The sequence below is a fragment of the Phyllopteryx taeniolatus genome, chromosome 1 (assembly GCF_024500385.1).
Source record: "Phyllopteryx taeniolatus isolate TA_2022b chromosome 1, UOR_Ptae_1.2, whole genome shotgun sequence".
Classification (NCBI taxonomy): domain Eukaryota; kingdom Metazoa; phylum Chordata; class Actinopteri; order Syngnathiformes; family Syngnathidae; genus Phyllopteryx; species Phyllopteryx taeniolatus.
The window spans coordinates 29775246-29802948 of NC_084502.1; the positions used below are offsets into that span (position 1 = coordinate 29775246).

Below are 27703 nucleotides of genomic sequence, written 5' to 3' on the forward strand. Positions count from 1 at the left end.
TTTAAATGGGTCAAATACTTTATTTTATCAAAGTAATTAATTCAAATTTTAAAACTGTATTGTTTATATCTATAGTCCTGTTCATCATTATTGGCACCCCTACATTTTTTGGATAACCTGTAAATGTACCAAACCTATCTCATTAGGATCTTTTAACGAGGTCCAAAGTAATTTAACAAAGAAAAAAAATTTTTTCCAACTTCGATATTGCAATTTCAGAGAAAACTCCCCCCCAGAAAACAGCATGTGTAGCAATATTGGCACCCCTCAATATTTGGTTGCAAACCCTTTGGCAGCGATGACAGCCTTCAAACGTTTCCTGTATCCATCTCTAAGGTTTTTTTCACTTCTCAGGTGGTATTTTCTCTCTTTGCAATTTCTTCAAGCTCTTGAACATTTGCAGCGTTCTTTTCCCCAATGGCATATTTCATTTCCCCCCAAAGATCTTCAATTGGATTGAGCTCAGGACTCATTGCTGGCCATTTTGAAACAGTCCATGTTTCCTTTTTAACCATTCCTGCGTGATTTTGGATGTGTGCTTTGGGTCTTTGTCTTGCTGGAGGACCCATGATCTTTGCCCCAAACCAAGTTTTCTTACACTAGTTAAGACATTTTGCTCTAAAATATCTTGAATGTTTTCTGATTTCATGACACCTGTAATTCAGCCAAGGCCTCCAGTACCAGATGGAGCAGAGCAGCCCCACAGCTAGTGATGAAACAATTCATTCATTATATCGATGTTCCGATTTATATTCCTACGATCCAACTCGATCAATCTGTGCTCGACAAGTTAGCCTTTCGGACGTAAATCATACATGCAAATCAGTCGCCTTTCGGCGAATTTCGCTGTTTCGAACTTAAAGTAGGCCATTTCCATAAATCGTACAGATCCCATGAGTTTTTCTGGGGGGGGGGGGGGCGGTTGCTGTTGTCATACACTGTTTCGTACTCCTTCAGCGCTGGCACCGAAATCCATTCTAGTCTTTTGTATTTTCGCGTTGAGGTGCTGCAGGTCGTGGCCCTGGTTGTGGTCCCAGTGGAACAGTGAAGCACACGTAACTTCGGCGACAAGAGTTGATCCGCTAATACATCTTGTATTAATTAGGAAACACGCCTACATTTATCTAATTAGTTTACGGATGTTAGAGTTAAAGGTATTAAGCGACAGAGCGATGTTAGGAATTATGTCACAACACAGAATGAACCAACGTCAAATTTAGCAATGGCCAATAAAAATAGAAAAATATTGTAGTTAATATTTTCCTGGAGAATGCATTTGGGATTAGCCTTTGAAGTTGGTAAAAGAGAAAAATGAAGTGAACCAGACAATGATTGTAGTCAATTCTATTCCAGAATGAGTACGCTTAAAGAGGAGGATGCTATTCATTTGGCACAGCTTGAAGCTGGCATCAAGTGCAGGTCGAGATGGGCCTGGCTCAAGTTGGAGGCCAAAACAAAAAAGGGAAGAAATGAGGCAAATTTAATTTGAATCCTAAATTTGTACATCAACATGTACTTGAGCGGGTAAATAAATGTTTTTCTGCGTGAATAATTTTTTAAAATTTTTCCTTATTGTACTTTTCAGTGTCTTTCCAGATTGCTTAATTTATGTGAAAATCAAAAACGTCCTCTGCGGGAGCCCGGGGGATCCCCCTCGATCCCCCCTACAACGTTTTGTATTTTTTGTCACCTTTTTCATGGCTTTGGTGGTTGCATGTCTGGTAAATACAGTAGGGCAAAAACGTTTTTAGTCAGCCACCAATTGTGTTCTCCCACTTAAAAAGATGAGAGAGGCCTGTCATTTTCGTCATAGGTATACCTCACCTATGAGAGACAAAATGAGGAAAAAGAAATCCAGAAAATCACATTGTCTCATTTTGAAATAATTTCTTACCAAATTATGGTGGGAAATAAGTATTTGGTCAATAACAAAAGTTCATCTCAATACTTGGTTATATACCCTTTGTTGGCAATGACAGAGGTAAACCGTTTCTGTAAGTCTTCACAAGGTTTTCACACACTGTTGCTGGTATTTTGAGTCCAGCTAGGGACATAAAATGTGGAGACATTTTACCAAGGACCCCCTCATAATTCTGACACCAAATAATCATCTCTTTTCAAGGAAAAAAATGTCCCAACAATAAAATCATAGCTGAAATAATATAAATAACAAGTTGCTGTTTCCCCCTGTTTTATTGCTAAGCAATACAGTCAATCGACTTTTATTAAGCAGACTCATAGTCTATTAGAAAACACATACAGCACAGTACACAATAAGACAAGACAAAAGCAAAGTACATCAGGACGATATTTAATGACCATAATTAGTTTTTACCCGATTCCCTTAGAAGAAACAAGAATGTAAGAAATTTAAACTGCACAGTCCAGGTATTTATTTCATAGTCACACTGGATTCATTTTTGGTTAAAATGTTCCTGAATCGATTTCCAGCCAATGTTTTGGATCGGATTGTTCTAAATGAACCAATATTATCCTTGAATCGAATCGGCAACCATGAATCGTGATAGGAATCAAATTGTTGTTGAAACGAATCGTTACACCCCTACCCCACAGCATTATGGCTCCTCTACCATGCTTGACTGTTGGCAGGGTGTTCTTTTCCTTAAAGGTTTAATTGCGCCGTCTGTAAACATACTGTTTGTCTGCATTGTCAAAAAGCTCTTTTTTGTTTCATCTGTCCATAAAATGTTGTTTTTCCTTCGCTCTTTTGTATAAAACGCAAGTTCTCTATAGAACATTGTTGTTTCGCTTGAGAAAAGTTTCCTCAGGAGATATTCCGCATTTAGTACTTAAACTTTGGGTGCCGATAATGGTGAGCAGGACTATTCAACATACACTGAACAAAAATATAAACGCAACACTTTTGTTTTTGCTCACATTTTTTGTGAGCTGGACTCAAAGATCTAAAGTGTGCAGATGAGCTTCCCTGAGACTGTTTCTGACAGTTTGTGCAGAAATTCTTTGGTTATGCAAACTGATTGTTGCAGCAGCTGTCCGGGTGGCTGGTCTCAGACGATCTTGGAGGTGAACATGCTGGATGTGGCGGTCCTGGGCTGGTACGGTTACACGTGGTCTGCGGTTGTGAGGCCGGTTAGGTGTGCTGCCAAATTGTCTGAAACACCTTTGGAGACGGCTTATGGTAGAGAAATGAACATTCAATTCACGGGCAACAGCTCTGGTGGACATTCCTGCAGTCAGCATGCCAATTGCACGCTCCCTCAGAACTTACGACATCTGTGGCATTGTGTTGTGTGATAAAACTGCACATTTTAGAGTGGCCTTTTATTGTGGCCAGACTATGGCACACCTGTGCAATAATCATGCTGTCTAATCAGCATCTTGATATGCCACACCTGTGAGGTGGGATGGATTATCTCGACAAAGAAATGCTCACTAACACAGATTTAGACAGATTTGTGAACAATATTTGAGGAAAATGGCCTTTCATGTATGTAGAAAAAGTTTTAGATCTTGGAGTCCAGCTCACGAAAAATGGGAGCAAAAACAAAAGTGTTGCGTTTATATTTTAGTTCAGTATAAGATGTCTGACGTTTGACATGCTTGGTCGGAAAGGAGCAAAATCGGCACAATAACAGGCCGATTGTTTTTTATCCACATGAGATGAGGTACACACATAAAGCTTTTTTTTTCAAATCTTAAGAGTATTTATCTGTGACAGATCCCACACATGAAGATAACTAACACAAGTCTGTGGTAACACTGCACCTCTGATTACCTTGTGGCTCTGACACAATCGTGTCAAAGTGCTTATTTTGCTCTGGAACTTGGTCTAGAGTAGCTGCCAAGTTTTCGGCCGAGAAACTTTGTGTGGGTGTAGTTGTTAATTTGCCCCACTATTACGGGAGTGTCGTGCTGGCGTGCACAACGGCTTTTTTGTCAGATAACTAAAATTTACAGACAATTAATGTAAATTCTCCATGATAGGTCCCCTTTAATAACTGATCATCTTTGTTCATTTCTGTTTATTAAAAAAAAAAAAAAAAAAAAAACATTGCTCAGGGTTCTCACGGTCATGAAAAGCCTGGACAAATTATGGAAAAGGAAAAGGAAATTTCCAGGTCCTTAAAAAGTTACTGGAAAATAAAATTTTCTATAAAAATCATGGAAATATTCCATGGATAACATTGAAAACGTAAAACATAAACTAGTGTAACGTGATATTAAAACTATAAAATTTAACATGAAAGTGTGACGTTGTGTTCATAGTTTCAATGCCTGGTGCGCTGACCACTAAAAAAGAATAATGCTTTTGCGTGCGTGCCAATGCACACATGCTGCGGCGATTGAAAGTGTGGCTTAACTTTGTAAAAAAATAAATGACCAATCGGCTCCGTGCAACACTTCGAACTCCCTGCAGCTTCGACCTACAGCCAAACACAGCACACAAGTTGGAATCAGGTGAGTAAAACAATAAAATTTGTCTTGTGCCAACATTGAGGCAGTTAACAAGTTAAACTGGAACTAAAAATGTGGGTCAACTCAAACGCAAATGACCAGCTAACTACATTACCACATGTATTTAGTACAGCTATAAACTAATCTGTGCTAAATCGAGTTCATTCGCAAGTGCGGCAAAAAAAAAAATGAACGCCAAATCAGAATTTTCGGATTCAAATGAAAACGAATCGACGAATAACATACTACGACAAGCTGTACAACCCCAACTCCAATGAAGTTGGGACGTTGTGTTAAACATAAATAAAAACAGAATACAATGATTTGCAAATCATGTTCAATGTATATTTAATTGAATACACTACAAAGACAAGATGTTTCATGTTCAAACTGATAATGATTATTTGCTAAAAACAATAAATTTTAACTTGGAATTTTATGGCTGCAACACGTTCCAAAAAAGCTGCGACAGGGTCATGTTTACCACTGTGTTACATCACCTTTTCTTTTAACAACATTCAATAAACATTTGGGAACTGAGGACAGTAATTGTTGAAGCTTTGTAGATGGAATTATTTCCCATTCTTGCTTGATGTCCAGCTTCAGCTGTACAACAGTCTGGGGTCTCTGTTGTCGCATTTTACGCTTCATAATGCGCCACACATTTTCAATGGGAGACAGGTCTTGACTTCAGGCAGGCCAGTCTAGTACCTCCACTCTTTTACTACGAAGCCACGCTGTTGTAACACGTGCAGAATGTAGTTTGGCATTGTCTTGCTGAAATAAGTAGGGGCGTCCATGAATAAGACGTCGCTTGGATGGCAGCATATGTTTCTCCAAAACCTCTATGTACCTTGCAGCATTAATGGTGCCTTCACAGATGTGTAATTTACCCATGCCATTGGCACTAACACAGCCCCATACCATCACAGATGCTGGCTTTTGAACTTTGCGTCCATAACAGTCCGGATGATTATTTTCCTCTTTGGCCCGGAGGACACGACGTCCACAATTTCTAAAAACAATTTGAAATGTGGACTCGTCAGACCACAGAACACTTTTCCACTTTGCATCAGTCCATCTTAGATGAGCTCGGGTCCAGAGAAGCCGGCGGCGTTTCTGGGTGTTGTTGATAAATAGCTTTTCCCTTGCATAGTAGCGTTTCAAGTTGCACTTACAGAACTGTATTTACTGACATTGGTTTTCTGAAGTGTTCCTGAGCCTATGTGATGATACCCTTTACACATTGATGTCGGTTTTTGATGCAGTGCCGCCTGAGGTATTGAAAGTCACGGGCATTCAATGTTGTTTTTCGCCCTTGCCACTTACATGCAGTGATTTCTCCAGATTCTCTGAACCTTTTGATGATATTATGGACCGTAGATGATGAAATCCCTAAATTCATTGCAATTATACGTTGAGGAACATTGTCCTTAAACTGTTCGACTATTTTCTCACGCACTTGTTCACAAAGAGGTGAACCTCACCCCATCTTTGCTTGTGAATGACTGAGCAATTCAGGGAAGCTCCTTTTATACCCAATCATGGCACCCACCTGTTCCCAATTAACCTGTTCACCTGTGGGATGTTCCAAACAGGTGTTTGATGAGCATTCCTCAACTTTCTCAGTCTTTTTTGCCACCTGTCCCAGCTTTTTTGGAACGTGTTGCAGCCATAAAATTCTAAGTTAATGATTATTTGCTAAAAACAATAAAGTTTATTACTTTGAACATTAAATATCTATCTTTGTAGTGTATTCAATTAAATATAGGTTGAACATGATTTGCAAATCATTCTGTTTTCATTTGTTTAACACAATGTCCCAACTTCATTGGAATTGGGGTTGCATAAGTAATAATTGGTTGTATGGCGTATGTGACTTTTTTTCTGACTTTTACTTTGCAGATGAAGAACGCCGACTATTTTTCCAACTACGTGACAGAGGACTTCACCACGTACATCAACAGGAAGAGGAAAAACAATTGCCATGGCAACCACATTGAGATGCAGGCCATGGCAGAGATGTACAACAGGCCAGTGGAGGTGTACCAGTACGGCACAGGTGTCTTCTGCTCATTCTCGTTTCGTTGATTAAGTTGTTAGATTTAGGGCTGCAATGATTCAAAATATTAAAAGAATGAAGCAAAACCTATGCCCCAAAGTTTCGCAGGGATATTTTTCACACGGACTGATGCTACTGCAGTCACACACACCACTATGTGTAGAAATAAGTTAACACGAAGATAAAGTGCAATGTGTACGAGGGCTGCCGCAAACAATTATTTTGCTAGTTGACTAATCATCATTTGTGCGATTGGTCGACTAATTGGATCATATGTAAATTGCAACTAATCGCACCAGCAAGCAGCTGCTAATCATCTTTAGCTTCCAGCTTGAAGCTTCTAAGGTATGTGCAGACTAAAAATAGAGACAATTACGATAATAGTACAGTTAACTAAATAAACTTTGCAGCTTCCACCATGATTCCTGACATGTTTATGCAAATTAAAATGAAGGGAATACTCTGGCCTTTAACAGTTTTTAACGCTAAATGTTAAATGCACTTTAAAATGGAACCAATAAGGATGCACAATCATGTACAATCACAGCAAGGCAACTAGGAATAACCTTTCATATGTAAGAATTTTTGGGGGGTTCTTTTTTCAAATGTTCTGTTTTTAATAGGACATGCTTTGATGTTGACAAAAAAGTAAATCTCCTGAAATTTGGTTGAGAAATTAGCAAGTTCTGATTTATTTTCAATGTGCATGCATTGCCTTTGAGAACGCTGCCCCCACCACCAGCATATAATAATCATGTTAATCATTCATTCATTCATTTTCCATACCGCCTATCCTCACTAGGGTCGTGGGCGTGCTGGATCCTATCCCAGCAGACTCTGGGCGAAAGGTGGGGTACACCCTGAATTGTTTGCCAGCCAACCGCAGGGCACATATAAACAAACAACCATTCACACTGACATTCACACCTACAGGCATTCTTAGAGTCTTCAATCAAACTACCATGCATGTTTTTGGGATGTGGGAGGAAACCGTAGTACCCGGAGAAAACCCACGCAGGCACGGGGAGAACATGAAAACTCCACACAGGCGGGGCCAGATTTGAATTGAACAGCCGAGAATGAGCAAACACTGCATTTGTTTATACAGTGGATCCGGAAAATATTCACTGCATTTCACCTTTTCCAGATTTTGTTACATTACAGCCTCATTCCCAAAATGGAATAAATTATTATTATTTATTTATTTTTTCTCACATTTCTACACATAACACCCCACAATGACAATGTGAAAAATAGGTTTTTGAAATTTTTGCAAATGTATTAAAAATAAACAACTACGATATCACATGCACGTAAGTATTCACACCCTTTGCTCAATACTTTGTTGATGCACCTTTGGCAGTAACTACATCCTCAAGTCTTTTTGAACATGATGCCACAAGCTTGGCACACCTATCTTTGGGCAGTTTTGCCCATTCCTCTTTGCAGCACCTCTCAAGCTCCATCAGGTTGGATGGGGAGCGTCGGTGCACAGCCATTTTCAGATCTCTCAAGAGATGTTCGATCGGATTAAAGTCTGGGCTCTGGCTGGGCCACTCAAGGACATTCACAGAGGTGTCCTGAAGCCACTCCTTCGTTGTCTTGGCTGTGTGCTTAGGGTCGTTTTCCTGTTGGAAGGTAAACCTTCGCCCCAGACTTAGGTCCTGAGCACTCTGGAGCAGGTTTTCATTCAGGATGTCTCTGTACATTGCTGCATTTATCTTTCACTCAATCCTGACTAGTCTCCCAGTTCCTACTGCTGAAAAACATCCCCACACCATGATGCTGCCACCACCATGCTTCACTGTAGGGATGGTATTGGTCAGGTGATGAGCGGTTTCTGGTTTCCTCCAAACATTTTGCCTGGCATTCACACCCAAGACTTCAATCTTTGTCTCATCAGACCAGATCCTTTTCTTTCTCATGGTCAGGTGCCTTTGGCAAACTCCAGGCAGGCTGGCATGTTCCTTTTACTAAGGAGTGGCTTCCGTCTGGCCACTCTACCATACAAGCCTGATTGGTGGAGTACTGGAGAGATGGTTGTCCTTCTGGAAGGTTCTGCTGATCGTCGGGTTCTTGGTCACCTCCCTGACTAAGGCCCTTCTCCCTCGATTGCTCAGTTTAAATGGGCGGCCAGCTCTAGGAAGAGTCCTGGTGGTTCGGAACTTCTTCCATTTATGGATGATGGAGGCCATTGTTCTCATTGGAACCTTCAAAGCAGCAGAAACTTTTCTGTACCTTTCCCCAGATTTGTGCCTCGAGACAATACTGTCTTGGAAGTCTACAGAAAATTCCTTTGACTTCATGCTTAGTTTGTGCTCTGACATGCACAGTCACCTGTGGGACCTCATATAGACGAGTGTGTGCCTTTCTAAATCATGTACAATAAACTGAATTCCCCACAGGCAGACTCCAATTAAGCTGTAGGACCCTCTCAAGGATGATCAGTGGAACCATGATGCACCTGACCTCAATTTTGAGCTTTGTGGCAAAAGCTGCGAATACTTGTGTACTTATTTTTTTGTATTTCAACAACAAAATTCATAATGAAAATTTACATTGTTATTAGGGGTGTTTGTATGTAGAATTTTGAGGGAAAGCATTAATTTATTCTATTTTGGAATGAGGCTGTATGTAACAAAATGTAAAAAAAAATAATAATAATAAAAACAAATAAAAGGTGAGCCGCCGTAAATACTTTCCCGATGCACTGTATGCATATAAAAATAAAGAGGCATTTGTCGTTGATTAAAATTCATGGAATTAGTGTTGGATACGAATCATATGCTGACCGGAGTATGTCACAATTCAACCACGTCAGTGTGAGTGTGTACTGTGAATTGATCTATCTACATCTTGCACAGGGTTTAAATACATTTAAAAGAGTTTTAATCTTTTTGGGACAAAGTGAAATGCTTTTGGCTGGAAGACCCTTGTCATGGGTCATTTGACGTAATGACAGCCTGAAGCCGAAGTCCGTGTCCATCACACCATGCCACCTACAGAAACACCCTTGTGATCTATGGGAACATCTTAGAGGTATTTCTGGTTCAATCAATACCAAATTAAGATGACAAAACCCGTGTATATGAAGGCCTACGTACGGAAATGAATTGATCTGCAAAGCACTTCCTCATGTGGGTGGAAACGCTTTGGCCCATAAAATCATAAACAACGGGCCAATTGTTTTGATATTTTCAGAAGTGTAAGTGGGCATGAATAGGGATGTACCCATAAATATGGTGACGATGGTTCGCAGTTTTGGGACAATAAGCGACGAAATGCTTTTGGCCTTGAAATTCCCCCGTTATGAAGTCAAAGTCCACGTCTGTCTCACAATACCACATCCAGAAATGCCTCTGTGATCTATAGAAACTATATTGAAATATCTTAGAGGCATTTGTGGTGCAATCGATACGAAATGAAGCTGACATATGCAGAAATTAATCTGCAAGAATTCATGTCGGGTGACGTGGGTATGTCTTCTTTCCTCCAGGAGGCATTTCAACGGGTGATTTATTTATTTATTTTTTTGCTTTTTTAAAAATTGTATTTATTTATTTATTTATTTATTTTTTAAACAACAAGCCCTCCAAAATGTTTCACGATCACTATTTTCACTCATTAATGCCAAAACAAAGTTCAGACCTTCAATAAAGGCAAAAATGACTGCAGAACACATTATAAAGTTCAATGAGGAAATGTCCTCGCCTTTTGCCATCTACGTGTCAGGCTGTGACAGGCTGATGTGTGCAAAATGTGGGTGGGTCAAAATCTGGTTGAAAATCTAATATTTCATCAGAAAATGACCCTAAAATTACTACTGAGTCTGTTTTGGGGGGGGGGGATTTTTTCTGCAGACATCATTTGTAAGTCCAGAACTATGGAATAAGTGCCAATGTTCTCACCGTTAATTACTTCGTGTACACACAGTAACTACCGTATTTTCACGACCATAGGGCGCACCCTATTAGAAGGCGCAGTCCCAGTTACGGGGTCTATTTCTGTATTTAACACATACATAAGGCGCACCGTATTGTTGGGCGCAGGCAAGTTGTAAAACATATGCTAGCTTAAAACATACGGTAGCATGCATGCACGCTAAAACAATGTTTTTAAAAAGGCAGCGGGAGCATAACTGAGTTCGGTTGTACTTTATTGAAGTATTTAACAATGTACTCACGTTATTTTTTGATCAAGCCTCATCCACAAACCCATCAAAGTCCTCATCTTCTGTATCCGAAATGAACAGCTGGGCAAGCTCTCCATCAAATATGCCGGCTTCCCTCTCGTCGTTGTCAGAGTCAGTCTCGTTGCCGGGGGGCTGTTCAGCAATGATGCCGGCTTTCGCGAAAGCTCGGGCAACAGTCAAAGCAGATACCTTAGCCCAGGCATCCACAATCATATGGTGGCGTAACTCACCCGGCGCTGCCTCCCAGGCACGCATGGAGTCACAGATCAACAGGGACAGTGACGCGTGGAAAAAAACATCTGGTCTCTTTACGTACACCTCACTCAGCCACTCTCTCATTTTCTCCTCGTCCATCCAGCCCTTTTGATTGGCCTTAACGATGACTTCGGCTGCAAACTTTTCTTTAGGCAGCGTCTAAGAGGTGACGGTTTCTGTCCATTACCATGGCAACCAAGCACAACAGTAAAAGCCGACTTCTCGTGCCCCGTTGTTTGTATCGCTACTATGGTGGTCCCCCTTCTTCTCTACAGTGTGGTATACCGGAATGGCGAAAGTGAGCGGCACCTCGCCCATGTTGGTGATGTGGTTGGGCTGGATGTGTTTGTCGACAATCTTTTTACTGCAGTAGGAGGGGAAGATGGCCAGCTTTTCCTTGTAATCCGCCGGAAGTTGCTGCGCCACGGTAGTCCTTGCCCGGATGGATAGATGGCACCGTTTCATAAAACGAAAGCACCAAGACGGACCTCCTTGAAAATGTTCGATTTTCATTTCTTCTGCAAGCGTTATTGCCCTCAGTCGAATGGTGACTGTAGAGACGCTTCTCCTGGCTGTTCTTTGCTCATTAATCCATTGCTTGAGTTGGTCTTCCAACTCGGCCACCTCGCCTTGTTTCCGTGGAAACTCAGCTTCGTCTTCTTGACTTGGTAAAGCTCGTTTTCCTGCTTCCTCCACTTGCGAACCATGGATTTGTTGGTCTTGAATTCTCTCGCGGCTGCACGATTCCTGTGTTCCTCCGCGTAACTGATAGCTTGTAGTTTAAACTGTGCTTCGTAAGCGTCTCTTCGTAGCTGCCATTTTCGAGGGTCCTTAGCCAAACCGATGTTGTTTTGCACAAGGCACATAGCGGCGCTATATACCTACTGGGGGCGTTCCTTTTAGCGTCCTCCTTCACGCGAACCCTTCCCCCTTTATGTCCGCATGCTGTCCTCAGTCACGTCCGCCTTTCCTCTATATAAGCAGCGTGTCGGCAGGAAAGGCTCCCAGTCAGTCAAGCGGAGCGCTCATCAAAGTCACACATAAGGTGCGACGCATTATAAGGCGTCCTGTCCATTTTGGAGAAAATGTAAGACTTTTAAGTGCGCCTTATGGTCGTGAAAATACGGTAAATGAGGCCCAATCTTCTTTGTGGTAAAAAATGTAACTATGAGTCAAACTTCTCAACATCTCAGACAAGCTAATAGATTGCACCACAAGGTGGCGCTTCGAGGTCAAATTTGGAAAAATCTGTCATGTTTGATACTAAGAGAGGCTATTTTTCAAATGCAACTAATCTGTAATCATGAACATTTCCAAAGGCAACTAATTTAATTGTTTTTTTCCCAGCAATGTAATGGATTGCAATTACATATATTTTGTAATTCAATTACGCAATCTTGTTACATTTAATTAGTTACTCCCCAGCACTGACCACAACAGCACATCTTCTATCGCCCATACAAGGTAACAGCTGACTCCCATGTCATGTCACCAGGCCAGGCCCGCCTTTGAAAGCCATACACAAAGTCATTCATACTACAGTAGAACGTGATGGTGACCCCAAGTAGGCAAAAATAATACCTACAAGTCACATGCACGTTAATTAATAGATGAGATTATGACAATGCTCTATTAAAAAAAATTTGATGGCTGCAGCCCTGCTTAGTTTCGTTAATCTCCTTGTGCCTGCCATCAGCTGCCTCAATGCTAAACCCCCTCTCTTCCCACCACAGAGCCAATCAACACCTTCCACGGCATCCACCAGAATAATGACGAGCCCATCCGAGTGAGCTACCACCGCAGCATCCACTACAACTCCGTGGTCAACCCTAACAAGGCCACCATCGGGGTGGGCCTCGGCCTGCCCGCTTTCAAGCCCGGGGTACGCACTTGCACGCAGTTTTTCCATTTTCCAATGCATACGTACAAAGCGTGCACTGCTCTAACAGGTACACTTGAACAAATAAATGCCGCACTTCAAATTGACAAAATACCCTTGTGTTTACCACAGCCAAGGAGAGGGCCAAACGTCAGGTCAAGCCATGTTTGAGTTTTAAAACAGACAGATGGGACAGCTTAGTCAGGATTTATTGAAATAAAAATAATAAAATTATTTCTATTGCTAATACTGTAGATTTATTAGCAATATTTACATTTGTTACATTAATTTAGCACAAAAAAAAATTCCCCTATAATTGGTTAGTTGTTTGACCCTCCGTTTGTTGTAGGTCAAATTGACCCATGGCAAAGTTTAAAACAATAGAAAGAAAATGTAAAAAAAAAAAATTATAATAATAATGTAGGATGAGCTTGTTCATTTTTTCTTTTTAGTGCATATGCTGTATATGTTTTAATAGACATGGTACATTAAATATTGACCAGAAAGGTCTAATTTTTATTATTTATGTTTGTTTTCTAATATAATCCAGGGGGCACATAAATGGTGTGCAGGTGCGCATGCTCACTGAAAATGTGAAAAGCGCACCAGATTCGATTGTATCCGTGCGTTTTCTTTTTTTTGGGGGGGGGGGGGGGGGGAGCGCAGCAATGGTAGTGTTGTCATTCACAAACAACTTGTTGAAATGAAAAAATCTTTTGACTAAATTTACTGATTTGTTCCTTTCTCGGTTGACTGTCGTTAGTTGTGAGCCTGTAGCGCACAAGAAAGTTACCTGCACGCAGCGCCACTCCCGCACGGTGGCTGAGCGCGCGTATTGGCTGCCAATGAGGTAGTGGGCTTGGTGGGGCATGGGCTCCTCGGTCTTGGTGCTCAGCAGCTACGACGGTCCATCAAAATATGTCTTTACCTGAAACCGGATCGTGGTGCAAAAAAGATAGGGCACCGCTGTCCTAGAGAACTTCACCAAATCAGCTGATCGCGCTCCCATACACCAAGTTGGACCCTGCGTGAGACCCTTATCTACAAACGGACATGTTATCCGGTGAGATTGGTGGGTCATGAAAAAAATGAGCACCAAGCAACAACCTCTGATGCTCGTTTGAGACACAGACAAAATTTATGTGCACCCCTGAATATAATACAACTCATTGATTCTGTTTCTGGTATTGTCTAATATTCACTGATATAATTATTTAAAAAATAAATGGTTACACATGCCACAGATCATGCCACAGGTGGTGGTCCCCCTTTTTAAGAAGGGGGACCGGAGGGTGTGTTCCAACTACATGGCGATGACACTCCTGCGCCTCCCTGGTAAGGTCTATTCGGGAGTTTTTCTTCCTCATTAATGTATACACAGTATCCCATATTGACAGAAAAAACTCAATTGTTGAAATTTTTGCATATTTATTAAAAAAGAAAAACAGAAATATCACAAGTATTCAGACCCTTTGCTCAGTATTTAGTAGAAGCAACCTTTTGAGCTAATACAAATTTTTTTCGAATACAGTCTCTTTGGGAATGATGCAACAGGTTTTTCACACCTGGATTTGGGGATCCTCTGCCATTCCTCCTTGCAGATCCTCTCCAGTTCTGTCCGGTTGGATGGTCAACATTGGTGGACAGCCATTTTCAGGTCTGTCCAGAGATGCTCAATTGGGTTTAAGTCAGCGCCCTGGCTGGGCCATTCATGAACAGTCACGGAGTTGGTCTGAAGCCGCTCCTTCGTTATTTTAGCTGTGTGCTTAGGGTCATTGTCTTGTTGGAAGGTGAACCTTCGGCCCAGGGCCTCAGCCCTGAGCACTCTGGAGAAAGTTTTCGTCCAGGATATCCCTGTACTTGCCCGCATTCATCTTTCCTTCGATTGCAACCAGTCGTCCTGTCCCTACAGCTGAAAAACACCCCCACTGCATGATGCTGCCACCACCATGCTTCACTGTTGGGACCGCATTCGACAGGTGGTGAGCAGTGCCTGGTTTTCGCCACACATACCGCTTAGAATTAAGACCAAAAAGTTCTATTGTGGTCTCATCAGACCAGAGAATCTTATTTCTCACCATCTTGGAATCCTTCAGGTGTTTTTTAGCAAACTCCATGCGGGCTTTCATGTGTTTTGCACTGAGGAGAGGCTTCCGTTGGGCCACTCAGCCATTAAGCCCTGACTGGTGGAGGGCTGCAATGATGGTTGACTTTCTAGAACATTCTCCCATCTCCCGACAGTATCTCTCGAGCTCAGCCACAGTGATCTTTGGGTTGTTCTTTACCTCTCTCACCAAGGCTCTTCTCCCCCGATTGCTCAGTTTGGCCACACGGTCAGTTGAGAATCAGAATCATCTTTATTTGCCAATTATGTCCAAAAACACACAAGGAATTTGTCTCCGGTAGTTGGAGCCGCTCTAGTACGACAACAGACAGTCAATTGACAGAGAACACTTTGGAGACAGAAAGACTGACAAAAAAAAACAGTCACTGAGCAGTAAAGGGTTGCTAGTTATCTGGTAATGCTGGTACATTTTTATTTATTTATTTATTTATTTATTTTTGACAATTGTGCAAAAAGATGCAGAGTCCTCTAGCACTTGGAGCAGTTCGAATGACTAATATTGCAATAGTCCGGTGCAATGACCATTGTGCAAAGGGCGCCGAGACTTCAAGGAGTGTATGCGGTTTAAAGTGACGAGTAGTGCGATAATCTGGGACAATGTTGGTTGTGCAAATGTTGCAGATACTCCTCAATCAGTGTGCAAATGGAGCAGATGCTACTCTGGCATGAGTGGCCAGTATATACAAATAGTGCAGCATGGCGAGACAACTACAGTGAGTGCACGAGTAATGTATAATTGGCCCCACAGAAATGTGACAACGAACTCAAGTCAAAAAATTGCCAGCATGTTGTAATGGAATTGTAGGTTAGGTGTTTAAGAAGTTGATCGCAAGAGGGAAGAAGCTGTTGGAATGTCTGCTAGTTCTAGTTTGCATCGGTAGCGATCTAGGAAGATTATGGAGGCCACTGCTCTTAGGAACCTAAAGTGCAGCACAATTTTTTTTGTAACCTTGGCCAGATCTGTGCCTTGCCACAATTCTGTCTCTGAGCTCTTCAGGCAGTTCCTTTGACCTCATGATTCTCATTTGCTCTGACATGCACTATGAGCTGTTAGGTCTTATATAGACCGGCGTGTGGCTTTCCTAATCTAGTCCAATCAGTATAATCAAACACAACTGGACTCCAATAAATGTGTAGAACCAGCTCAAGGATGATCAGAAGAAATGGACAGCACCTAAGTTAAATATATGAGTGTCACAGCAAAGCGTCTGAATACTTATGGCTGTGTGATATTTCAGTATTTCTTTTTTAATAAATCTGCAAAAATGTCAACAATTCCATTTTATTTTATGTCAATATGGGGTGCTGTGTGTACATTAATGAGGGAACAAATGAACTTAAATGAGTTCAGGAAATGGCTACAATATAACAAAGAGGGAAAAAATTAAGTCTGGGTCTGAATACTTTTCGTACCCACTGAATGCAGTCATACGTAGTCCTGTCATATTGGAATGAAAGTATAGGCTACACCACGGGTCTCCAAACATTTTGCAAATAGGGCCAGATTTGGTCAGATGAAAATGTATGGCGGCCAACCATTCGGCCTGACATTCCTCGAACCATTAACATGTAAATATGTAACTATATCACTTTGCTGTCTGCAGCTAGGTAGATATTGCAAATGAGAATCTGTTTTCAATTGTATTACCAGGATAGTTAAAGGTTAAACTAATAATAAATTAAATACAAATGAACTCTCTTATGAAAGTTGACTGAATTTTTTTAGAAACATGTATTTATTGATTTTGTTTTAACAAATCACATCCCAGTGCATTTTGACAAAGAATAGTAAAGTGACTATACAATTCTGTCATCTGATTTGACTGTAGTATAGTCAAATCAGATGACAGAAATTTGACAAAACTGTGGTTTGATCATCACAAAAAATCAATTGACTGAGACTCGTAGCTCGCCTTTGTAGAATTTTCATTTGAGTCACAAGCTCTTGTGAAAAAGCGCTGCTGTGCTATCAAAACAGCTTCCAATGGCTTCAGTTTTTTGGCGCGTTCGTTCGCCGTTAGCTTGTCGTAGTTAGCATGTTTCGTCTGGTAGTGCCTCTTATTATTCAATTATTTGAAAACAGCCACAGTCTCTTGGCAAATTAGGCACAGTTGTTTCGTATGTCAGTGAAGAAATCCACTTGTCCTGGAGACGGTGGCCCTCGTCAACTTTCCTCTTTTTAGTTTCAGTTGCCATTTTAGAAATGGGCTAAAAACATGCCACAGGGGTAAAGGTTCACACAGGGGTCACGCGACGAGAGTGCACCCACAGGTCTACTGCCATTCTCTGGTGAAATATAAAATGGCTTTTTTTTGTATGTGTGTATTGTTTACTGTGATAAACTGTGGTGGTGGGCCACATATTGATTTTATGACATGATGCTTCGGGCCGGAGGAAATTTGGACACGGGCCGGATGTGGCGCACGGGCCGGACTTTGGGCATGCCTGGGCTACACCTTTTTTCTAACCACTAGGTGGCGGTGTCATTTTGGAATGAAAGTGTACAACTTTTTCATAACTACTAGATGGGATAGTTTTTTCTCCATTTGCCCCTATACCTATGTATAATGCGCACTATTGACTTTTGAAACTTCTTTTCGGGGGGGTGGGAATGCGCATTATACACGAGAAATTACGGTAATTATGAGAAATCCGGCCGTCTCAACTGCCACTCGTAAAATGTCAACTTGAATAGCTTGAAAAAGGGCATTTACACCCCAAGTTATCTTGCAAAACCTGATAAAAGGACACCAACAATTATAAAAAATATCTGATGCAATGGGACCTTTAAAAATAAAATTAAAAACGAAAGTAGTAGGAGGAACAATTTTACATTTATAAAAATAAAAAAAATAAAAAAACTTTTATATTTTTTTAATTTGTGTATACATGTTGTGGCACGGTGGATGACTGCTTAGAGCGTCTGTCTCACATTTCTTAGGACCGGGGTTCAATCCCCGGCCCCGCCTGTGTGGAGTTTGCATGTTCTCCCCGTGCCTGTGTGGGTTTTCTCCGGGCACTCCAGTTTCCTCCCACATCCCAAAAACATGCATGGTAGCTTAATTGAAGTCTCTAAATTGCCCCTAGGTGTGAATGTGAGTGCGAATGGCTGTTTGTTTATGTGTGCCCTGCGATTGGCTGGCAACCAGTTTAGGGTGTACCCCGCCTCCTGCCCGAAGATAGCTGGGATAGGCCCCACCACGCCTGCAACCCTTGTGAGGATAAGCGGCTTGGAAAATGGATGGATGGATATACATTTTCCCCTCAATTTCCATTTGACTTTCCATTGGACTTTCAAGACAAAATCTAGATCAGTTATCCATCCATCCATTTTCTGTAACGCTTATCCTCACTAGGGTCTTGGGCATGCTGGAGCCGATCCCAGCTTACTTTGGACGAGAGACGGGGCACACCTGAACTGGTCGCCAGCCAATCGCAGGGCACATATAAATAAACAACCATTCACATTCACACCTACGGGCAATTTAAAATCTTCAGTTAACCTACCGTGCATGTTTTTGGGATGTGGGAGGAAAGTGGAGTACCCGGAGAAAACCGGGTACAGGCACAGGGAGAACATGCAAACTCCACACAAGCGAGGATGATTTTGAACCCAGGTCCTCAGAACTGCGAGGCAGATGTGCTAATTAGTCATCCCCCGCGCTGCCTAGATCAATTATTTGTTAGAATTCATTCTAACCATTGTGTCACCTATTAACAGTCAGGGCAATGCTTTGAGTAAGATTATTTCCATACAATATACAGCAGTAATTTGACTTAAGAGTGCTCCAGCTCAGAATTGGTGGGGAAAGTTTTTGTGGGTCTGCTTATTATGCTAGTTATCACTACTGTTTGGTCACAGTGAAGCTGAAGTGTAGATCTACACAACTGGGGAAGGGTCAGATAACCAAACATTGGCTTGGGCAGGCACTCCTGACACACAACTATTTGGATACAATCCATTCAAAAGTCACTTGAACATATTGTGTCCCCTTTAAACCACGGCCTTAGTACGCGGACCAGTCCCTGATGAAGTCAGCCATCAAGACGTCCGAGGAGTCATGGATCGAGCAGCAGATGTTGGAGGACAAGAAACGAGCGAGCGACTGGGAGGCGACATGCGAGGCCATCGAGGAGCAGGTGGCCAGGGAGTCGTACCTGCAATGGCTCCGGGACCAGGAGAAGCAGGCCCGACAGGTCAGCGCCGCCTGCCTGCCTCTCACACTGTCTACTACTTTTTTGTAACATCAGTTTTATATTGAGGTTTTACATACATAATGAAAACAAAGGTAAAACAAAAGACAAATACAGTGGCACCTTGAGTTATGAGTGCCCCAACTTACAAGTTTTTAAAGTTACAAGCCATTGCTTGGTCGTCATTCATTTATTTATTTGTTTGTTGTTTTCGTATTGTAAGCCAAAATTTGAGGCGCGAGTGAGCTTCGGATACAATCGCTTGAGCAAAGTAAAGAAAAACATGGTACTGCAATGCCCTCGCATGTGGGCAAGGAGAGCCACGGTCGCCGATGCACCTTCAGGTGTTTACTGAACAGAACACACAGTCAAACACATACATAATAAATACAAAATGAGTAGCATCAAACTACTAGCTTATATATAGTGTATTTGTTCGCAGTATAATCATGTGAAAATTGCTTACCATTAAATCAAATTGTAAACTGAAATATACATCATAGGCCTAGCCTACTTGTGTGAAAATGGACAGTCTTCTTCAAAAACAAAACGTTCTACAGTGCTGTAATCTACAAGAAAAAGTTAAAAATAGCAGCACTGGGCAAAAGCACTTCCTGAAGAAGCCAAACACCAGACTAACTGCTCAGCATTTAGGAACTTGTAGGTTCTGCTGTAAGAACACTAGTTGATCCACATGTTTAGGTTTAGAGCACTTCTTTTTGCAGTGACCACATCAAATAGAGTAGAGAAAACCCGCTCTGCAGACATGCTAGAGCCTGCGCTACACAAGTATAGCTTTGGCATGTGTGAGAGGAGGGGGAATGTGACCTGATGGACACACCACCAATTCAAAGGGTCTTCAGTGAGAAGCAGGGGTGGGGATTTACAATATTGCTTCATTTCCTCTCCAGCCCTGTCATCATGGGTCTTTAGTTCTATCAGAATCAGAATCATCTTAATTTGCCAAGTATGTCCAAAAAACACACAAGGAATTTGTCTCCGGTAATTGGAGCCGCTCTAGTACCACAACAGACAGTCAATTGACAGAGAACACTTTTGAGAAATAAAGACATTGAAAAAAACAGTCACTGAGCAATAAAGGGTTGCTAGTTATCTGGTAATGCTGGTACATTTGTTGTTAATTGTTTTTATTATTATTATTTATTTATTTATTTTGACAATTGGGCAAAAAGCACTTAGAGCAGTTCGAATGACTAATATTGCAATAGTTCGGTGCAATGACCATTGTGCAAAGTGCGCAGAGACTTCAAGCGAGTAGTACGATAATCTGGGACAATGTTCATTGTGCAAATGTTGCAGGTACTCCTCAGTCAGTGTGCAAATGGAGCAGATGCTACTCTGGCATGAGTGGCCAATTGGTCAACAACAGATATGCAAATAGTGCAGCGTGGTGAGACTACTACAGTGAGTGCACGAGTAATACATAAATGGCCCGACAGAAATGTGACAACAAACTCAAGACAAAAAGACAAAAAATTGCCAGCATGTTCCAATGGAATTGTAGGTTAGGTGTTTAAGAAGTTGATTGCAAGAGGGAAGAAGCTGTTGGAATGTCTGCTAGTTCTCGTTTGCATTGATCGGTAGCGCATACCTGAGGGAAGGAGCCGGAAGAGCTGGTGACCGGGATATGGAGGGCCCGAGAGGATTTTGCACGCTCTTGTCTTAGTTCTGGCAGCGTGCAAGTCCTCAAGGGTGGGTAGGGGGGTACCGACAATCCTTTCAGCAGCTTTGATTGTCCGTTGCAGTCGGAGTTTGTCCTTTTTTTTGTAGCAGCACCAAACCAGACTGTGATGGAAGAACACAGGACTGATTAGATGACCGCTGTGTAGAACTGCCTCAGCAGCTCCTGTGGCAGGCCGTGCTTTCTCAGAAGCCGCAGGAAGTACATCCTCTGCTGGGCCTTTTTGAGGATGGAGTTGAAGCCTTTCCAGAATACCGTAATTAAAGCTGTTCTAGTGGTAAAGAGTGGAACGACATCATATTAAACCTTATTGATTAAGAGGGGGATGTCACTTCATATTATGAGAGTCAAGGCAGGTGAGCAAATACTTTTGGCAATATAGTGTATTTGAGAGACAGTTGTTCTTTAGATACCTAAAGTGTTGCCAATCTGAGTTATGTTTGGATTTTCATACAGTTGTCCAAGCAAGATCTATTTCTTGAGTTCTCTTTTAAATGATGTCAGACACTTGCTATGAAAACCGCGTATTATCAGCGCCCTTTAACCTTGTATTCCCTGAGAGGAGCAATTTTTTTTATATACCTTATTTTCACGACCATAAGGCGCACTTAAGTCTTAAATTTTCTCCAAAATGGATGAGGCGCCTTATAATGCGGCGCGCCTTATCTGTGCACCGAGTTCCAAAATCTGTAAATGTTGTTATGTGCCTTTAATGAGTGCCCCGCTTGACTGACTGGGAGCATTTCCTGCCGACACGCTGCTTATGTAGAGGAAGGCGGACGTGACCGAGGACAGCATGCGGACGTAAAGGGGTAAGGGTGCACGTGACAGAGGACGCTAAAGACACGCCCCCAGTAGGTATATAGTGCCGGTATGTGCATCGGTTTGGCTAATGACCCCCGAAAATGGCACCTACGAAGAGACACGCTTACGAAGCACAGTTGAAACTGCAAGCTATTAGTTACGCGGAGGAACATGGGAATCGAGCAGCCGCGAGAGAATTCAAGATCAATGAATCCATGGTTCGCAAGTGGAGGAAGCAGGAAAACGAGCTTCGCCAAGTCAAGAAGACGAAGCTGAGTTTCCGCGGAAACAAGGCGAGGTGGCCCGAGTTGGAAGACCATCTCGAGCAATGGATTAATGAGCAAAGAACAGCTGGGAGAAGCGACTCTACAGTCACCATTCGAACTCAACTCAATGTGCTTCACATGATTAAATGCATTTAAAAACAAAGAAAAAATCAGCTTATAAACATTTAAAACAAAGCATTTTATTAAAACAGCCTGCACAGTAGGCTGTTTTAGACATAGAGGTTGTCTGAATTTTTGGAAGAATCTGTAATTCAAAGAATACACAAAAATGGTCAGAAATAGCCATATCCTTAATGTCAATTGATAGAATTTCATCATCCTTCGAGATGACCAGGTCCAAGATATTACCTGAGTGTGGGTTGGACTCTTTATATGTTGAGAGAGGTCAAATGTGTCTAGTATAGCAGAGAGTTATTTAGATTCTTTTTCCCATGTTGTTGTCAACATGGCGGCACGGTGGACGACTGGTTAGAGCATCAGCCTCACACTTCTGAGGACCCGGGTTCAATCCCCGGCCCCGTGGCTGCGTGGGTTTTCTCCGGGCACTGCGGTTTCCTCCCACATCCCAAAAACATGCATGGTAGGTTAATTGACATAAATTGCCCGTAGGTGTGAATGTGAGTGCGAATGGTTGTTTGTTTGTATGCGCCCTGCGATTGGCTGGCAACCAGTTCAGGGTGTACCCCGACTCCTGCCGGATGATAGCTGGGATAGGCTCCAGCACGCCCGCGACCCTAGTGAGGAGAAGCGGCTCGGAAAATAGATCGATGGATGTTGTCAACATGTATGTTAAAGTCTCCCGTCGTGACAAAATAGGTGTAGGCAATACAAATAACTGATAGCAGTTCTGAAAAGTCCTCAATAAATTTTCTATTGTATCTTGGAGGCCTATAAATTATTAAAACAATAACCTTTGGGTCACCTTTAACTAAAAAAACAGAGATATTCAAAACAGCTAAAATCCATCCATCCATCCATTTCCTGAGCCGCTTCTCCTCACTAGGGTCGCGGGCGTGCTGGAGCCTATCTCAGCAGTCATCGGGCAGGAGGCGGGGTACACCCTGAACTGGTTGCCAGCCAATCGCAGGGCACATAGAAACAAACAACCATTCGCACTCACAGTCATGCCTACGGGCAATTTAGAGTCTCCGATTAATGCATGTTTTTGGGGTGTGGGAGGAAACCGGAGTGCCCGGAGAAAACCCACGCAGGCACGGGGAGAACATGCAAACTCCACACAGGCGGGGCCGGGGATTGAACCCGGGTCCTCAGAACTGTGAGGCTGACGCTCTAACCGGTCGGCCACCGTGCCGCACAGCTAAAATCACCCAGTATAATTTCTTTACAATGAAATAATGACTTAAAAATACCACCACCTTTTTTCCCTATTCGACACTGGTTCATAAAATTTCAATTTGCTGGTGTTGCCTCATTTAAAATGGTATTACAGCTACTTTCTGTTAACCATGTTTCATTTAGTAACAAAAAGGACAGATCATAAGTTGTAATGATGTCATTAATCAATATTGATTTACTACCCAGTGACCTGATATTGAAAAGACCTGGTCTCACATCGATAACTGGAGACTGGTGTGATACATTTGCATTTTATCCTCACGAAGTTTGTAGTTCTACTTTTTTTGTGGCACATTTATTTGAGCGGCACGGTGGACGACTGCTTAGAGCGTCAGCCTCACAGTTCTGAGGTGCGGGGTTCAATCCCCGGCCTAGCCTTTGTGTAGTTTGCATGTTCTCCCCGTGCCTGCGTGGGTTTTCTCCGGGCACTCCGGTTTCCTCCCACATCCCAAAAACATGCATGGTAGGTTAATTGACAACTCTAAATTGCAGTGTGAATGTGAGTGTGAATGGTTGTTTGTTTGTATGTGCCCTGCGATTGGCTGGCAACCAGTTCAGGGTGTACCCCGCCTCCTGCCCGATGATAGCTGGGATAGGCTGCAGCACGCCCGCGACGCTAGTGAGGAGAAGCGGCTCAGAAAATGGATGGATGGATATTTATTTGACCAACTTTCTGTCCCTTCTAATTACAGGATTAAAAAATGCCTGATCTCCATAGGGGTCTGACTTATTCTGGAAAATACCCCGCAGATATCAGTCAGATTCGCAGATAAGGTTCTTCATGGGTGGAGGGGGGCCCTTCACATCTTAGTGGACGGTGGTTTCAGGCAAGGGGGGATGGGAGGAAGATCTTGGCGTGGTGTGCGTCTTCATCCTGTCCGTCACACCTAGCAGAGAATTTGTTGGGCTTTGCTCCAACGGGGCAGGGAGGGGTGTGGGAGATTCAACGTGCTGGCTCATCTCATTTGTCATTTGCTCCTCCGATTGTTTGGATGACGCTGATGAATCCGTCTGCGCCTCGTGTCGCCTTATCTCCTGCATGTTTTTGTCCTTCAGCCGTGTCACCAAGTCACCAGTGTTTTCTTTTCGGGCCGCTGAATGACATACACAGTAAAAAATGTTGGCAGCCAATAACTTAACCTTTTTTCTATTTAGACAGAAACTGTCTGCCTTGTAAAGATGTCTGCGCTCCCCCCCCAAAAAAAAACGCAGAAATTGTCAATGAAACTCACGGATAGTGCAGTACCACTTCTTTGAGCCGCTTATTTAATTGGCTGAGCCTAGAGAAACGTGCATCTCCAAATCGTACAAGTGGGAGAGGTCCACTAATAAAAACCTCAGCATCCAAACATTGCACTTTTGTTAGGAGATCAATGAAATCTCGCTTCAGTACCTCTGATTGCCGCTTGAGAACATCCAGGGCCCCTGTGTGTATAATGACATATTTCACAGTTGGGTGCTGATTAGTGATCTCCAGGATTTTCTTTAGAGATATCATACACCATGTCATTGGTAAAACACAGTACTTTGGTGTTCTTCTCACTGCAAAAACATTTCACATCCTTGACAGCTCCATCACCAACTATTAATGTTTGGGGTGCCATTTTTTTTCTTGTATGATTTAGTTTCATACTTTTCAGTGGTGGTGGGGGATGAGCATTCTTGGCCAGGGTCTTGTAAAAGTGGCTCAAATCTATTTGTAAGTCTGATGTCAATGTTTTGCATTGACTCGCGTCCTTTTTTCTTGCCCTTCGCTGTAGCGACCGTCCTCGGCCGCTCACTCGGGGTTGAAGCAGCCCGCAAGCCCAGCCAGATTCCTCGGTAATCTGCTGGTGTTGTGTCCTCCCTTTTAAATGTTGTCCCATATTTTTGGGTTTTGCTCCCAGTAAATTCCAGGGAGAACTATTGGATGGTCCATTACCGTTTCCACAGTCCACATCCGTCCTCTTTGTTGAGCTAAGTGCTTGTCTTTTAGCACATTTCTGATCAACATTTTGAGACATCGGTAGTGGTTTCATTCTCCGACTGTCCATTTAAATCCACATACACTTCAAGACGGTGGATTTTTGTTTCCAGGATTGACATCCTTTAAAGCAGTCCGTGATAGTCCTCAGTGGAAAAGGGAGGCATCTTGATTGCTGGTCTTGTTGGTAATAGTAGGCTTGTGCTAATTAGCAGGCCACGCTCACGTAATGGTGAGAGGGTATCAGAAAATCTGGGAATATAGCAACTGACTGTATCTCCCAAATAAAAGTACAGTCCCACAGGTTTAAAAATATCCAGTAGTCGCTGCTTCTATTTTTTAATTTTTTTTTTGAAGAAAAACAAGCTTATCAGCAAGAGAAAAAAATGTAAAAAGAAGCGAAGCAAGCAGAGTGAGCAAAAAAGCATCTGCACTTTACGAGAGTGAGATTTTAGGTACAAGGTAAAAGAATCAAGCAGGGGTTAGTTTAGGTCCCCGATTTGGACCAATTTTGTGCATCTTAGAGATGATAAGCAGTCGGACAATGAGGATAATGTATCCTTTGATGCAGGTCTGTAACATCCCGCAACTGGAACAACACTACTCTTTGTAAATTAAACTTTAAAAGACAAGCAATTCACATTGTTTCAGCACAGTCATGGACAATTGCACTGATGCCAGAAAACTTATTTTTGACATACATCTCCGCCCCTCCAACTTTAGCACTGTAATCGGTAAGAAATATATCATACTCATCCATGTAAATATAACTATCAGGGGTGGCTCTACCCAGCTCTGCCTCAGATAAAACAATAGTGTCAATAACGTACATGAGGCATTCCCACGCAGTCAGTGTCACTTGCTCAATAAGTCCGCCATTTATGCCACCGGTTTCCACCCAAATCTCTTTGAAGCTGATGGAGTAAGTCCTGCCTACTACTTGTAATGTCCGCCCCTCTAGCCCAGGAAAGCCAGCGCCACCTGCAGTTCGGCCACGGCAGCGGCCTCCAGTGGCCTGGAGGACTGGGCCGCTCGGTCGCCGCGGCAACGAGACTTGGACCCCTCCCACTCGGAGCTCACCAGCGCCCCATCGAGCATCATCAAGCCGCCTTCTCCCGCCGGCGCCGCCCTCGTTCTCAACAAGCCGCCCTCGCCTTGCGCGCCAGGTAATGGGTTCCAAAGGGGTGGAAAGTTTTCAATAAATTTCTGGACACTTTCCGGTAAATTTTCATGGGAAGCTGGAGAGGTTTGGAAATATTCCAAATTGGAAACTTTCCATTGGAATTTTGGGAATTCATGAGATTTACAGTAATTGGCAATTGAGGGTAACTAAATGGAAAAGTGTCATATTCAAGCATAAATACATTTAGTTTTGCCCTAAGCAGACATCAATGCAAAATAGCTCTCCTTGCCCACATGCAAAGGCTTTACACTACCTTGGTTGCTCCATCTTTTTAATCTTGACTCGCATGGTGCCATATCTAAAGCTTGCTGGTACCTCAAATTTTGGCTTGCAGCACACAGAAGAGTATCACCCAAATGATGGCTTGTATTTAGAAAAACGTACCACTGAAAATCTGATCGTTTTAGTCAGGTTTAGGCTAAAATATATTTCAGCCAACTGTATTAACTTACCTATTCATTCACTGCCTCGGACATTTATATTTGTCAACTGGAATCCAACCGTTTACTGCCACTGATGTATATATTCGCCAAGTAGGTTTTTCAACAGGTAGGCAGAGAAGAGGGTCTCACTAAGCTTGTCTGTGAAATTGAGGTCTGGGAACTACCTTAATGACAAACCGATCCCTGTAGATTGCATCACTTTAGTTTTTAGATTGGCATAGCTTTTGTGTCGAGGATAAAGACAAGGGGGCGAATCGCAATTTGTCACGTCTTTTATGAGGGGAAAAATGCCAACAAGTTCAGGAACCTGACACTCGAACAGAGTATGTATATGTATGGTATAAACCAGTGGTTCTCAACTGTTGTTAGCCTGGGACCCACATTTTCCTGTTGTTGCACAGTTGCAACCCACTTTTATAGAAAAACAATAAAGCATTTTTGTTGATAAATAGCCACATAAAACACATGTACAGTATGTTCTTTTTTTTTAAATGGTGTTTCAAATTAGTTTGACATAGCGCCAAAAGCATATTGCTTTACATGATGCCCGCTAGACAGGCTGAGCTGTACTGTATTTGTTTATTGAGTAAACTAGTGATGAGAGTACAAGTGAGTAACATTTTCTGCCGCTTACCTATTATGTACCATTGGAACTTGGTACGCCTCTGTACTGAAAAAATCTGAATACGAATATATGCTATATATAGCTCTCCGCAACCCACTTTAGGGTCTCGACTCGGGCTGCATGATATTTTGATTGAGCATCGACATTGCGATGTACATGTGCACAATAGTCACATCGCAGGGTATACTGCGATTTT

The 27703-nt window shown here is 42.4% G+C and overlaps 1 protein-coding gene across 1 annotated transcript in view; it reads left to right on the forward strand.

The window, feature by feature from the left end:
- The window catches only part of otud5a (OTU deubiquitinase 5a), a 58070-nt gene that overhangs the window by 13410 nt on the left and 16957 nt on the right, over positions 1 to 27703 (forward strand). Inside the window, exons 4-7 of the mRNA XM_061787665.1 lie at positions 6343 to 6499; positions 12680 to 12828; positions 18962 to 19147; positions 26218 to 26422. Of these exons, the coding sequence (XP_061643649.1) occupies positions 6343 to 6499; positions 12680 to 12828; positions 18962 to 19147; positions 26218 to 26422 (697 nt within the window). The remainder of the gene's footprint in view (positions 1 to 6342; positions 6500 to 12679; positions 12829 to 18961; positions 19148 to 26217; positions 26423 to 27703) is intronic.